Below are 16016 nucleotides of genomic sequence, written 5' to 3'. Positions count from 1 at the left end.
GCTTGGCGGATCCGTGGACTAACTGTCATTCAAAGGACAGTTAGGTTCGTACATGTGTAAAAACGACTTGTTGTTTGAAAGTTTATTAGTTTGACACTCAGGGCCCTTTTACTCTTAATCAGTTGGTGTGCGTTAGTACGCGTTTTTTCCATAACAGTGCATTGTGAAAAACGTTTCAGTTAAAACGCGTTAAAGTGGAACTCCAGTGAAAATAATGTAGTAAAAAAAGTGCTTCATTTTTTACCATAATTATGTATAAATGATTTAGTCAGTGTTTGCTCATTGTAAAATCTTTCCTCTCCCAGATTCACATTCTGACATGTATTACATGGTGACATTTTTACTGTGGGCAGGTTATGTAGCTGCTCCTAGCTGTTTTGGCTGTTAGAGACAGCTGTAAACAGCTAATTCCTGTCTGTGAACATTGTTACATTGTGGCAGTTTGCCCAGAGTACTGCGGTACTCAGAGTTTCTTGTGGGAGGGGTTTCAGCACAATATCAGTCATACAGCGCCCCCTGATGGTCGGTTTGTGAAAATCATTATATTTCTCATGTAAAAGGGGGTATCAGCTACTGATTGGGATAAAGTTCAATTCTAATTTGGAGTTTCTCTTTAAGTGTGAAAGGTGCCATAGGATAACATGGGCATTACTTTGAAAATCAGTTTTCTTTCAGTTATAACTAAGAGCAACTGATTAAGTGTAAAAGGGCCCTAATAGACATTCAAACAACAAGTCGTGTGATCAGTCATTTGATCTGGTCCATTATTCTATCCAGTCCATTGAACATTCAAACAAAATGTAAATTGGCTATAATTACCATTTCAAACATTTTGTCATCTGTGTGTACAAGGAGTCTGAACAACTTTTTGTTTGAATGACAAGTCATTCAAACATCCGGTTTGAACGACAATCGGGCATAAAATCAGACGTGCCTTTACTTACTATGCTTCAAACAGATAAGTCACACCTGATGAATCTCACACCTAGCCTGGATAATGGCAGTGAAACAAAGAGCAGGGGGTTTAACTTTTCAAACATGGCAGCCCTTTCAGCTATTTGCAGCTACTAGTTTCAAAATAGCTGAAAGGGCTGCCATGTTTGAGAAGTTAACACTCTTTTTTTCACTGCCATTATCCAGGCTACGTGTGAAATTCATCAGGTGTGACATCTGTTTGAAGCGTAGTAGTATATAGTTGTATAGTAGTTTGAAGCAATAGTAGTACCCTCCCTAATGCTTAATGGGTTTGTTTGATGTAAGCTTGTGGGGAATTGCATGGTGGGGTAACATGCAACCTTATTCTAGGTGTAGTTTAGGGGATTAGCTACCCTAGTGTTTTGTAAGAAAAAAGTACAAGTACTAGTAGTTTCCACAGGTATTCCATCGACCTCCAAGATGATTGTAATGAAACCTGGATACAAATAGGGCCTGATTTATATTGTACATAACGATGTAATAAAGACACGTGCCTAGTAGTACTGGAAACACTATGAAGGAGAGACCTGCCTGTATGAGGATAAAATCTAAGGGGATAAAGAAAAGTTAACTTGGTAATCTTCTTTGGACTTTACATTGTGTCTGGTTCACACCGCTCTCCATCTTCCACCACATTTCCGCCTTCTAAACTGGAACTTCAGCGTGAGGAAGATGGAGAGCAGCATGGAGTCCATGATTAGGTGAGTTACCCCCCTCTGTGCAGCCCGCGCTCCCCGCATGCTTTGGGACAATGTTGATTTTTGCTAAATTGATCTCCCTCATCCTTATTCATGGATATTATGTATAACTGCACAGTTTTCACAGAGATCTGAAGTTCAGGGGCATACGTAACAGACATAACCATACCAACAGATTCCAGAGAGCATTACATTAAGGGCTCAACTTACTTCAGTCCTTTCCTTAAAGCTTCGACTATTTTCCTGACTTGGTGAGGATGTGGGTCCAGCTTGACAGAGCCTTTCCGCAGAGATGGGTACGGCTTCTCTGAATGAACCGAACGGACTGACAGCTTCGACTTAATGGAGCTTTTCCGGAGGGACTGCCTGCAAATAACACACAGAATATTTTGGTACTGTATAAAAGGAAATAAATATGGCAGCCTCCATATGTCTCTCACTTCAAGTGTCCTTTAAAGTGATGAATGGCTGATTGACCAATACGTTGCCTTATTATCTGCCTTGAACTCTGGAACTGGATATGCAGTTGCCTCTAGTCACGCCATCCCCCGAGTATCCAAACTCCTCTTCCTCATTGGTGCACCATGTGGTAGCAGGTGCATTGCACCTGGGGTGTGTGTGACGTCACAAACGCATCACACATGCAATACACTGGCAACCATGTGGGACACCAATGAGGAAGAAGATTGTGGACACCACAGCAGAGCCTCGGAGGACATCAGACAGGTAAAGTACGGCCACATTCACCGGAAGTCAATCTAAAGTTGGTGGGGGGGAGGGGGAGGGGGCTGGGGAAGTGGCTGGGGACGGTGAGGCAACAAGGCAGTGTCATGAGGCCGATACCAGAAAGATTTCATGCTGAAATCTATCAGTAATTGGCCTGCGGTTTATAGCTGCCAACAGATGTCTCTCTGATCAGATTCGATCAGAGAGAGATCTGTCTCTTGATCAACTGGCCGCCAAAATCGCGTGATGCATGGCCACCTTAAAGGAAACCTTAACTGAAAAAAAAAAGTTTAACTTACCTGTGGCTTTTACTAGACCCCTGCAGCCCCTCTGTGCCTGCGCCGGGACAAACCGATCCTCCGGTCTCCCGCAGCGAGTCCGTTTTGTTTTTGTCGACTGGCCAGTCGATGGCCACCAGAGTTGGGCTGAGGCAGAGGCTCCAGCCTCAGGGCGCAATGTATGGGGGGGGGGGGGGGGGGCACACAACTCACTCAGCTACCATTCCCCATTGTGTTTGAAACAGAGAGAAATAAGAAAAGGGGATACATGTCAGTGACTGCAAGCCATATAACTAGAGATGAAGGTGTTAGGGGCTCTGGGGTGCCTCTAAGTTTAATAGCAATCAGTGTGTGACAGCTGGGGTGGAAGGGATGGAGGGGCGTACTTTAGTGTCTCAGCATTGGGTGCTGGAGTACCTGGTCCAAGCTCTGATGTCCAATGCAGTATTTTCTCTTACTGCACATGCACAGTACTCTCCCGGTGACGAGAGCATGATCGAGGACACATATGGTCAGGGCAGTGCAGGCACAGTGGCCATTAACTGGCCAGTCTGCAAAAGCAAAACTGCTGCGGGGGAACGGAGGATCGGTTTTTCCTGGCACAGGCACAGGGTGGCTACAGGGGGCTAGTGGAAGCCCCAAGTAAGATAAATTATTTTTTTCATTCAGTTAAAATTCCCTTTAAGGCAGTACTCACTGCACAAAGATGACTGATGATGAAGAGTGAGCAGCAATAGCCCATGTGTGTATGGGATATAAAAGATAAGCTGATAAGCAAAGACAATTGGGACCACATAACTACAATGTAGCAATATATAGGAATTCCTGTTGTGCTAGGACAGCTCCAGCAATAATATCTCCTGTCATACGGAATGCAGAATGTTCCCATGCAGGACAGGAATCAGCCTATACATCACTGAATGCTACTTTTATCTACTTCATCAGGAGTCGCCAACATTAGGCAACACCAGATAAATACTATTCTCGTCATAACATATCACGAATGCACGCAGAAGTTCCCACAGCACAACAGGAATCATCCTTCAATGTAATCTACCTCATCAGGGGGGGAATTGTTTGCTCCAGCTTTTTTCTGATAAGAAAAAAAGAAGGCCTCCGACCTGGAGAGAACGATACTTTTCTATTACCACATTTTCTCACTGCACTGGTCCAATTCAGTATGAGTTGAAGGCAATGCACTGCGTAGCACAGTATGTCACACTATGGTTGGTTAATAAAGTGTTTCTAAGGTCCATGCACACACTGGATAAAAGTCATTGAACACAAACAAGCGATGTCGTGCCAACATTTCCCCCAATAAAACAACAATGTTGTCCACATGCACACCGATAATCCAAACAAGAATGTTGTTTGAATACTCCACGCAAAAGTGCAAGTGACATGTCGCGCATACTCTGGGACAATGCCATTTGAACGACATTGTACAATATCTGCTCAACAGTCGCCTGAATAGATCTGCCAATTGGATTAAGCAAAATGCCCGATACTGGTTGCTCGTCATTGTAGTCTTACATTGTTTGGCTACGTTTTCTATGACTGTTGTCTAATACGGTGATATCTGTTCTTCGGACATTTCAGATGACTTTTGCATGTGTACAAGGCTTTAGCCATACAGGAAACTGGACTGGAGATGTTAAAAACTGTCTGCTGTTAGGTGGCAAGATTTAAATTTCTCATCTGGGTCATGGAGCGAATACTGTGATAACCAATGAAAGGTTAAAGGGAATCTGAAGTCATAGGTATATGGAGGCTGCCATATGTATTTCCTTTTAAACAATACCAGTTGCTTGTCTGATACACATGTATGGGGCATGATACACAAGTATGGGGTTCTGATACACCGGTATGGAGGTGCCTCTCCTATAAATAATAACATGTGTCGCCCTTGCGAGGGTGATGAGGCGAGTGCACATAGCCACGGACATATGGAGGTGCGTGCGCCAGTCGGAACAGGTGAGTCGTTATTGTGCAGGGCCCCAAGGGGGGAGACCAGAGGGGCCCTGGTGGGCGAATTAGGCAGGCCCTAATGAAACTGGGGGGTGGGTCTGTCGGGGCATTCCCAGGTTAATTTTGCCTGGGGGCCCCATTATACGTAGAACCGGCCCTGTGCTAACCTGTAACAGGAAAGAGATCTTCTGAAAACACTTATTAGCATCCTTCTTCCTCCATGGTATTTTAGACGTAGAGAAAGATGGATATGGATTGAGCTGTTATTTATGTGCTCTGGTTTCTATCTAACACTACATCATCTGACGTTTTCGGTAATTTGTCTTACACGGCCGGGAGAATCCATTCTATTATTCCTCACACCGGTTTCCAAGTCCCCTCTCTAACATCAATTTCCCTGAGGCCGGCTAGACGGCAGACGGATCGATTTTACAGGCTTCCTGCATGGCGTCTGCTGCCATATTACGATAGCGCTGTGCTTACTCTAAATTAAAGGCTATCAAGAAACCATTTTTGCGCAATCCAAAGTTATGTGGCTGTCGGGATGGTAAGTGCACGTCTGTTTGGAATAACGGCATTATGGTAATCTCGGGGATCTCCTATAAACTCCCGGGAGGAGCAGAGGTTTAAGTGGCCTTGTAAAGGTGCTATAGAAGTCACACAGAAGCATTTGAGAGCCAGAAATAGACGTTAAGGTAATCTGAACAAGAGCCTTTACTAGTCTGGAACGCCATCCATCAGCTCACGCTCCATAGTGACAATTTATACCGGCTCTATAGGAACAATCAGACAGACCATGATGCCTTCCAGAGCCGGTTTATTGAGAGACATTTACGGGCCTGAGGGACAGTCTAGGGCTGGTGATTACATTTCTCTACTTACGAGCTCTGCCGAACTTGTAACGTGCTGAAACCAGCGAAGGAACGGCTTCTGCCGACCCCGGCGAGGCCATCGCTTGGAGAGGTGAACCGCAGCTTCACCGACATTCTTTCCAGAGGCTCCTGAAGAAACAGGGGAGAAAGTTAAATATGGTTACCAAACACGAGGACATGGAACAATGCGTGTGGAGGAGCACACAAAATAAACTTCAAGGAGGACTCTGAATCACACAGAAAAGTTTCATAAGCAGCACAGTGGTCAAATGGTTATCAATAATAACAAAACTGCGAGGCTTAGCCTCAAAAAACGTCAAAGACCCTGGACAGAGGTGGACCTTGCTTTCCCAGACCTGTACAAATATTTTATTGCTAGCCAGTTGGTTACTGCCCACTGGTGGCAGGCTCAAGATAAATGTAATTCCGCTATGGTATTAGACGCGGCAATGCTAGGATCATATCAGGCACTAGCTCAAATAGTATATCGAGGTGCTAGGGCACCGTATCCCTTAACATTGAATATGAAGGTGGTGTTACGAGCATGGAGTGTGGTTCAGACCTGGCATTCTCCTTCCCACAACACGTTCTCCCCAAGGCTACCATTATGGAACAACCCATCTCTGCCTCACTTCTTTATGATACCTGATCCGATTATTTGGATCAAAAAGGGGATAACACATTTAGAGCATATAATTATGTCCAGAAATCTTATAGATTTTAATTCTCTCAAAAATACCTTCTCGCTCCCTAATAACAATTTTTTCAGGTACTTACAGCTGAGGCATGCGTTTACAGCGCAGTTCGGGCGTGAGTTGGTCGAACTGATCTCCTCTGCTATAGAGGACGTGATCACTAATGAAAATCTTACCAAAGCTCTTTCGGATATTTGCCAAAATATAATCTTGAAAACTGAACCCCACATAGCTACTTATAAGCGGCCCTGGCTTAAATTTATACCTGACCTTGATGATGAAGATTGGGAAGATGTCTGGATTAAACCTGTCGAATATTTAATCTCCATTAGAGATAAATTAATGCAGTTTAAAATTCTTCACCAGGCATACCTGACTCCATCCAAAATACTTAAATTTGACCGAGCAAGCTCTGGTCTCTGCTGGCGCTGCCTCGGCTGATTTTCGCCCTTTGATTGCTGAGCTATGGAAGGAAATTTTCCAAATTGTTGGGTCTGTTGCCAAGACAAATATTACACCTGGACCAATGTATTGCATCTTGGGGAATGTACATACTCTTGCTCCTACTAGAGCTCAAAGGAGCCTGATTGGTCTACTTCTATTTTACTATAGGAAAGCGATAGTACAAAATTGTAAGCAACTCACCCCGCCTACTATCCAGTAGTGGAGAAAATTGGTAAACAATTCTCTCCATTTATACAAAGCCGCCTACATTGCAAGGGGTGTGCTCCCAAATTAAAAAAAGTATGGGGTCCTTGGACGTTGAATAAGAATACTATATACATTTCTATAAAAAGAATTTACAAGAACTCGTTAGAGTTGGTCAATACTTAAAGAGGACAATTGGTAAAAAAAATAAGCCGGTGCAATATCCTCCAATGTAAGGCTTTTTATTACAGCTGCATCAATCTTCGGGTGATAGAGACATTTTCCAAAATGTTCCAAAGCTCTGTGTCCACCCCCACCTTCATTGCCAAAGCCCCAATTGGCAGCCACCAATATGACCGCTGCTGCGACCTGGGGGCGGGCCGAAGCTACAAAGGTGGGGGTGGCCACAGCTTTTGCAGACTCACTCCATGCTCTCTGTATGTACACCCGCCTGCATGTTTACGAGAGCCATGGCCAGGAGTATTCTGGGCATGCACACTTCAGAAGTGCTGCTCATGCAGTCGGAGTAGTGTAACAAAGAGGAGCCAAGGGATCTCTAAGTATCAGGACCCATAACAGAAACATTCTCAGGATTTGGAGGGGGGGGGGGGGCGGGGGGGGTCAGTACAGGTGTCCTTTAAAGTGAACCTGAACCGAGTAAAATTATTTAAAATAAACACGTGATGTACCTGCAAATGAATATTACATACCAACCTCACCGTCTGTTCTGCTCAGATGCACCCTATTTTGTCAGAACTGAAATATATCAGTTGCTGTCAGTTATAGATCTGTTGCTGTCAGTTATATATCAGTTACTGTCAGTTATAACTGAAAGGAGAACTGATGAGCAAGGTAATGTCCATGTTTCTCTATGGCTCACATGGCCGATATTACAGTTTAACAGTGTGCTGACCCAGAAGCTGTTATCTGGTAATGGCCATTTTTAAAATGGAGGACAGAGAATTCCAATGATCAGAGTGGACAAGCAGGATGCAGGAGAAGTAAAAGAGATTGATAAGCAGACTACACGGGAGGTACTGAATTTTTTGTACTATAAGATTCACTTTTTCACCCCAAAAGTGGGGACAAAAGTCACTGCATCTTATAGTCCAAATGCAGGGAGTTCCTGACTTGTGAATGCCGGCCAATACCAACCTCCAACCCGCTGCAATGTCAGGGACTCCCTGTACTGTGCCCATGCAGAGGAGACATGGGGGACACAAAGGGGCATAGAGGAGGACACAAGGGCGATACAAAGGGGCATAGGGGAGGACACAAGGAGGACAGAGGCGGACAAATGGGGACACAGGAGGACACAAGGGCGACAGAGTAGGACACAGGGAGACACAAGGTACAAGCGGGCATGAGGTACAAAGGGGGCATAATCCATAAGATGCCCCTTAACCAGGCTGCACCAGGTTTAGTATATATTCCTCCCCCCCCCCCCCCCCCCCCCCCGGGTTTTGTCCTCTAAACCTAGGTGCGTCCTATGGTCAGGAGCGAGTGTGTATGTTTATTTTGACTTTTAATTTTCAGTTCAGATTTGCTTTAAGAAAAAAAAGAGAAATCTCAAAAGTCTCCGGATCTTGTAGAGGCTTCCCACAGCATCCTCCGGTTCACCATAGTCAAATGCAGACCCCCAAAAGAATCCGACAAGACCATGTCCGATTCCAAGCTCACAACTGCGTTGCTCTTCAAGCACAAGCATGGCCGCGCCTGCACAGTAAGCCAGAGCAGCTTGTGCATGAATAAAAGAGCAGCCGCGATGTGCAGGAGGGTCCTGAGCAGCGGTGGAGGTTCGGAGGACTGAGTGAGAAACCTCTGGCAGATTCAGAGGCTTCCTTCTTCTTAAAGGACCACTCCAGCCAAAAAAGTAAGCAGTTAACATATGATAAAACAGACAGGGTTTGGAGTAGTCCACCTCCTCATGGAGGATTCTTAAGGTTTTCTTTGTTTTCAAACGCATTTCCTGAAGTAACTGCCAAAATAGTGTGCAAGCGAGTAGGGAGGCTAGATGGTTTCTTACTATTTTGGCAGTTAAAATGCTGTTCAGAAAATGCTTCTGAAAACAGAGAAAACCCTGAGAATCCCCCATGAGGAGATGAACTAGTCCAAACCTGTCGGTTCTGTCAAATTTTGACTACTTACTTTTTTCACTGGAGTGGTCCTTTTTGTATTTGACTTGTGGCTCAAGGTGCTCCATCGGGGGTCACTTGATTTGGTGCCGCCAGGATATTCCTTTTTCTTCACACATTTTCTGATGCATCGTTCATATAAAACAAACAGTACTCTATTAAAAGCCTATAAAAAAACTGCCTGGACTTGGACAGGAGAAATCCATCCCTACTATCCACCACGTGGGAGAAAGCGGGGAGAGACAGGAAAGCCACAAGTGTGATAAAGTCATTTGTCCTATCTGAAGAACAATTATTTTACAATGTGATTTCTGGGTTATTGCTGCTGACTGTCTGCCAACCACAGCCTGAACAGCTTGTAAAGACATCTCACAAAAGATGAAAGATTGGGGGGAGGGTGGGGGAGACAGGCTGGAATGCCAAGCGCTGCACAGACCACTCTGCCTCATTAAACTGGACAGACTTGAGGCAGGAGGCTGCGGACGGCCAATCTCCACGCGGTGAGCCGAGCCGGGCTGAACAGGTTACTGTGACATCTCCCAGGAACGAACATTTGTTTCTGATTTGCAAATATAAACTCCACAACAAGGAAGCTGGGAGCCAAATTTAGATTCTTTACAAAGTACCAGTTCTAAACAAGTTTACATTCTTCAGTTCACACAGTACGGAAAGTATTTACGGTTGTGCGATGGAGATGCAGATGTCAAGAACAAATACCAGTAAATAATTACTTCAAGTTCCAGCCGTAGCTAGAAAAAATAGTTTCCTAAAAGAATGGACAAGAATAAAATTAAAATTTACTGCAGTGATTAAATTCTATATATACTCGCATATAAGCCGACCCATGCATAATCTGAGGTACCCACCTTTCCCCTCAGAAACCAGGAAAAGGTGATTGACTCGTGTATAAGCCCCTTCGCAGTAGCCAGATGTTCCCCCAGTAAAAGTCACCACCCCTCCCTATAACCAGATGTGCCCCAGGATTATTCAGGTGTCCCTCAAGAAGCCACTAGATGGCATCATAGATATGAGACGCAGTGATTGCCACACAGGAAGAATCCCTGATCATTGTACTGCTGACATGTTGCTTGCACGCTCCACTCAACAAGCCTGGGGACACAGGTAGTCTTGAGCAGCGCACTCTGCACACCATGTTGCAGGGGATGGGGGCACAGACACAGCAGTGCGCAAGATGATAAGAGCAGGGTCACTAGTGCACAATCCTTACGCTCCTCTGCCATTAACAAAACCCGCTCCACTATCTGTTTTGCTCCAATGACTCGCATATGAGCCGAGGGGGTAACTTTTCATCACATATTTTATGCTAGAAAATTAGGCTTATACGCGAGTATATACAGTATATAGCAAACACTCCTATCTTTAAAACCACTGACATAAAATAAGTAACAGCAATATCTCATAACTATAAAGTAGTAGAACAAATGGGCAAGAGGAAGTCACATTAACATGAGCCAAATAGCGATGGCTACAAGCATGGATCAGATCAAACCGCAGGTCTTGTGGGTTACTGCAGGCAACCAGTGATGCAGGGAGGCAGAGGAGTCACTAGGGTTGGCGTCACAGGATGCTGAAACGTGTGGTGTCACCCCTCACCCCATGATCCTTCAACCTCACCAGGTTAAAAAAAAACAATAATACTTTTTTTGTAGTAATGTTATGGGTTATTGTCATTTGCTGAGAAGGGTTTATTCTTGAGCCATTTGCTACAGGGGAAAAGATAAGTTAGGGTTTGGGATCTTTGGACTATACAGGATACACTTGCTATTAGGGATGGGGTGGGGGGGTTAATGATTGTTATGCTGGCCACACGCTGGGGGGGGGAGGGGGGGTCTGGAAATGTTTGCTGTGGGGGTATGAGGGGGGATACCATGGTGCACACACATGCTATTGGGGGTGGGAGGTTGGGTGGTACTGAACACCTTTAGTAAGGGGGTGAATAGGGGGATGTTAAAGGGATACTTAAGTTTTAGAAAAAAAATGACTTTTACTCACCGAGGCTCCCCTCAGCCTCCTGCAGCTGAACGGTGCCCTTGCCGGGTCCCTCCGATACACCTGGACTCGCCGGCAGCCACTTCCGGTTTGGCCGTCACCGGCCGACAGGCTGGGAACGCGGCTGATTATCCGCGTCCCCAGCCGCAATAGCATTATAGAGGGCGCTATAGCGGCCGGGGACGCGGGTAATCAGCCGCGTTCCCAGCCTGTCGGCCGGTGACGGCCAAACCGGAAGTGGCCGCCGGCGAGTCCAGGTGTATCGGAGGGACCTGGCGAGGGCACCGTTCAGCTGCAGGAGGCTGAAGGGAGCCTCGGGTGAGTAAAAGTCATTTTTTTCTAAGATTTAAGTATCCCTTTAAGGTGATCACCACATGGCCCTGGTGGCCTCTGAACTCTGTTATCAGCTCAGCATGGAGAAGCCAGAAGGGAGAAGAGCAGGAGGAAAAAGTACATCAGGCACTAGTCTGCTCTATATTTACATAGCCTTACTCCACTCTCCTTTAGCCTGCTTGTGACACCTGGTGCAGTGCGCATCTACCGCACCTCCCTAGTGACGCCACTGCAGGGAGAGACAACTGGTGAACAGGGCCATAGGTGCCCAATGTGTGCAGGCAGATAATGCTTCCTGTCTGGTTAGATCTCCCTGATGGGCTTTTGTAGTGCAAACTGCTGAAACACATAATGCTGTCCATAAGAGAAAGGTGTCAGAACACCCGGTGCATTGCAGGTTCTTGAATATGGGATTGTATAGCTGCAGACCAGTTACAATGCCCATTCGGACCCTTGTCCGCTGCTGAAATTGTCTTCAATGGGCACATGGGCACGAGCTACAGAATAAAAGAAAAAAGTTGGTCTGATGAATCATAGTTTTCTTTGGCTTCCAAATTTCCCAGATGTTAATCAATTTGAACATCTACAGGATATGCCAGAAAAAACAAGTTGAATCCATGGAGGATACACCTTGCACCTCACTTTAAGTCTGGCGTGACATAAAATACAAGCCTGCTTTCCTACTCTTTATTAAATATACAGTTATGCTACCTGACTTTGCCCAAGCTAATGTCATCCGTGTAAAAATCACAAGTACCCCCAAGATCACAGTGTGGCAGTGCTGAAAGCTGCCATTCCACAAATGTGTTAAAACTACTTTATTCAGGAAGCTGTTCAGTGTGGAAAATTACCGTATATACTCGCAAGCAAGCCGACCCGCATATAAGCCGACCCCCCAACTTTTACCTGAAAAAAACAGGAAAAAATGATTGACCCTCATATAAGTTGGGGGTAGGAAATGCTGGTCGCGTGATTCCCCCAGTGTGTCCCAGTATAGCTAGTATAGTGCCCAGTATAGCTAGTATAGTGCCCAGTATGGGTAGGTAGTGCTCCAGTATAGCTAGTGAAGTGCCCAGTATAGAGCTCAGTATAGCTAGTATAGTGCCCCGTATGGATAGGTAGTGCCCCAGTATAGCTAGTATAGTGCCCAGTATGGGTAGGTAGTGCCCCAATATAGCTAGTATAGTGCCCAGTATAGCTAGTATAGTGCCCAAGTATAGTGCTCAGTATGGCTAGTATAGTGCCCAGTATAGCTAGTATAGTGCCCAGTATAGCTAGTATAGTGCCACAGTATAGCTAGTATAGTGCCCAGTATAGTGCCCTGTATAGCTAGTAAAGTGCCCAGTATAGCTAGTAGTAAAGTGCCCAGTATAGCTAGTATAGTGCTCAGTATGGCTAGTATAGTGCCCCAGTATAGCTAGTATAGTGCCCCAGTAAAGCTAGTATAGTGCCCCAGTATAGCTAGTATAGTGCTCAGTATAGGTAGGTAGTGCTCAGTATAGCTAGTAAAGTGTCCAGTATAGCTAGTGTAGTGCCCAGTATAGCTAGTATAATGCCCCAGTATAGCTAGTACAGTGCCCAGTATAGGTAGGTAGTGCCCCCTCCTCCCCCCCTCGCCGCCATTACCTGAGCTGGCGCCGCATCTTCTATTATTCCCCTCTCCACTCGTAAAGTAATTCAGAGCAGCGTGCCCCACGGCAGCTGCTGGCATGCGAAGCAGGAAGCCATAGAGAGAGAGCGGTTCTCATAACTACAGGAAGCCGCTCTCTCTCTCTATGGCGTCCTGCTTCATCATCACAGCAGCCGCCGTGGGGCGCACTGCTGTGAATTACTTTATGAGCGGAGAGGGGAATAATAGAAGATGCAGCGCCAGCTCAGGTGATATCGGCGACTGAGGGGGGGGGGGGGAGTGGGGGTGGTGGGCGCGGACCACAGGTGACTCGGAAGCAAGCCGACCCCCCAACTTTTGACCCCCTTTTTGGGGGGCAAAAATTCGGTTTGCTTGCGAGTATATATGGTAAATCTCTCCTACTTCAATAAATGAAGCTCTCTGCACACAGACCTTTTCTGCTGTGTTTGCTTTAGTTTCATCTTCTGCAATCAGTGGTCACATAGCAATCTCGAGGAACACTGATCGCCACTGTGACTGTTAAGCAGTGCAAAGTGAAAAGCACATCCATTAACCCTTTAGGCTGCTTTCACAGTGCGACGTTACAGGCACACGTTAGAGCAGCCTGTAACACAGCCCAACTCACAGCAATGAAAAATCAATGGGCTGTTCACAGTGCCCACGTTATAACGCTGCACGTTCAATGAAAGCGCAGCGTGCTGTGTGTTATACTCGTATTTGGCTACGTTCGGATGTTTGCACATGCTCAGTACTGTTATTTTTTAATTTTGCCGCATGCGCCGTTTTCGTTCGATAGAATGCGTCAAAGTACGCATCACAGACGCATCAAGAGACGCATAACGCGACTCTATATAACGTCCAACTTCAATACTAACATGCGTTGCGTTAGGGGCACGTTATGCGACCTTAACGTCGCATTTAAGGCAACGTCTTGGTGTGAAGGAGCCCTTAAGGAATGTTAAATAGGAGTTTTGTTTCAAGAAGCTCTTATGATGTGGCTCATCTGTTTTGAGCAGAAATAAAATTCTACATATAATTCCGCCGCAGCCCACTTGCTCTGCCGTCGGTATGACAGCAGGGCTCTGAGAGCCGGTCAGGAGCCAATCTCATTGGCTCATATTGATGATGCTTCATAGCAACAGCAGAGGAAGTGGACTGGGCCTGTCTAATTTCCCCTCAACTGCAAGTAATCAAGCTGTGTCAGTAAGAACTGTTCCCCACACCTCAGAATCAGTTTTTGGTTTCAGAGCATGGAGGCACAACATCAGCTGGACTAGAGAAGGAGAACTGCATAGGTTCTCCCTCACAGTGTGTGGGCCACAAGTGATTCAACTTTCAATGGACCACACTGTTGATGATCGCCCAATAAAGTTGATCATTTAATCGATTTGAGTAAAGGGGCCCATACACTCAGCCGATTTTCTGGCCGACCGATCGATCCCGATCGATTGATCGTTTGCAAATCGGTTGGCCAATTGACCGATCGATGGCCGATTTCGAAGGATTCCCGTCGAACTGGCAGGGTGGAAAATTTAGGTCGATCTGATGAGATTGCTTATCAGTTTGCATTGGCCTTAATGGAAATCTGATGGCCAAAAAATGCCATCAGATCGAATTTCAATAGATTTCAAATTGAAATCTATTGGAATTCTATCCTGGTAAAAAATGTTCTAAAAACGCATCAGATAGATCATCAGATGCATTTCTTATCTATCTGCTGCCAATCTGACGAGTGTATGGGCACCTTTATGCATAGGCATCTAAAGTGTAGCCTCACATTGTTCTAGGTTTTTTAACAGATTAGACGATTGATTAGATAAAAACACCCACCCATGGGGACCCATCGATCGGAAATGTCTGTTCTTTTACCTGTCAAGCACAAACAGGAGAGGTATGAGACTGACGATTATATAGCGTTGTATGGTATCCGTCAGACTAACCAACGGGATGTGGTGATGATACCATTGATTCTAAAACAGATTTCTGCTAATATCCCTTTTTACCGCAAGAAAGCTTTACCTTTTCTCAAATAGATCATCGTTGGGGGTGGGCTATGGCTAATTTTGTGGTGAAACCTCTCCCACAGTGTGATGTCAGTGAGTGTTTGCTGTCTGTAAATCTCACTGCATTTTGGGAAATAACTTTTTCCAATTGTTAAGCAACCAGCCAGTATCTCCCTCTGTGCATATAACTCTCAGTAAGGCCTCTTACACACTACATGCAACTCCGATTTTTAATACGATCAGATTTTGGTACTTACATATTATCCCATCTGGAAAGTTTGGCAGCTTTTTGTTGAAGTTCTGTTTGCTCGCCCAGGAAGATCTGACCATTTTTGGAAAGCTGAAAGTCCCGGCCTTCTCATCCCAAGTCAGTATGATGCTCAGTTCCCAAGTTATGGGGTTTTGAAGGAGGGGTGTCCCCTGAACATGGCTGCAGAAAGTGCAATTACAGAGGTACGGGACGAACGCGACATGATGATAAGCAGCACAATCGGTAGGTCTTCTTCTGTCGCAGCATAAATCTGTGTCTTCAAAACTTATGTCAAGTGCCCTGGGTCTCTCATTAGAGATGAAGGAGCAGTGCAGCTATGCACCCTCGTCTCCTCTCTGTCTTACATGCATGGACAGGAGACTCAATTCAACTGTGCTCTCTGCAGCAAAGTGCAGGAGACACCCGTCCCCCAACCCCGTAACTTGGGAATGGGGCATTGCATTGAAAAAAAAATGTGATTGCATGTAGTGTGCAAGAGGCCTAAGGAACATTCCATGCTGATCACCTGGCAGGACAAAAGATGTCATCACCAGTGATAGATCAGGGAGAGGAAAGATTTTACAATGAACACTGATTAAATAATGTATAAATTAATATTGTAAACAATAAGCAATTTTATTTATTATGTTATTTTCATTATAGTTCCCCTTTAAGCACCAAACATGCCACAAAATATAGTTTGTGGTGACCTGTATAGAGATGCCTGCCTGCACTGCATGGGGAATATGCATGAATCTGTCTGAACGCCATCTTGATCTATACTTAAATAACAAC

The 16016-nt window shown here is 45.3% G+C and overlaps 1 protein-coding gene across 6 annotated transcripts in view; it reads right to left on the bottom strand.

Annotated features, from left to right (window-relative positions):
* RIPOR3 (RIPOR family member 3) overlaps window positions 1-16016 on the bottom strand; it is a 562255-nt gene that overhangs the window by 428274 nt on the left and 117965 nt on the right. For all 6 annotated transcript variants that reach the window (XM_068264141.1, XM_068264138.1, XM_068264143.1 and 3 more), the window contains 2 exons: window positions 5528-5646; window positions 1884-2039 (listed from right to left, as the gene is read on the bottom strand). In XM_068264141.1, the coding sequence (XP_068120242.1) occupies window positions 1884-2039; window positions 5528-5631 (260 nt within the window). In that variant the 5' untranslated portion in view covers window positions 5632-5646. The remainder of the gene's footprint in view (window positions 1-1883; window positions 2040-5527; window positions 5647-16016) is intronic.

Source organism: Hyperolius riggenbachi, chromosome 12, assembly GCF_040937935.1.
Source record: "Hyperolius riggenbachi isolate aHypRig1 chromosome 12, aHypRig1.pri, whole genome shotgun sequence".
Classification (NCBI taxonomy): domain Eukaryota; kingdom Metazoa; phylum Chordata; class Amphibia; order Anura; family Hyperoliidae; genus Hyperolius; species Hyperolius riggenbachi.
Note: the sequence above shows the minus strand (reverse complement) of the source record. Positions and strands in the feature narration are given on the sequence as shown.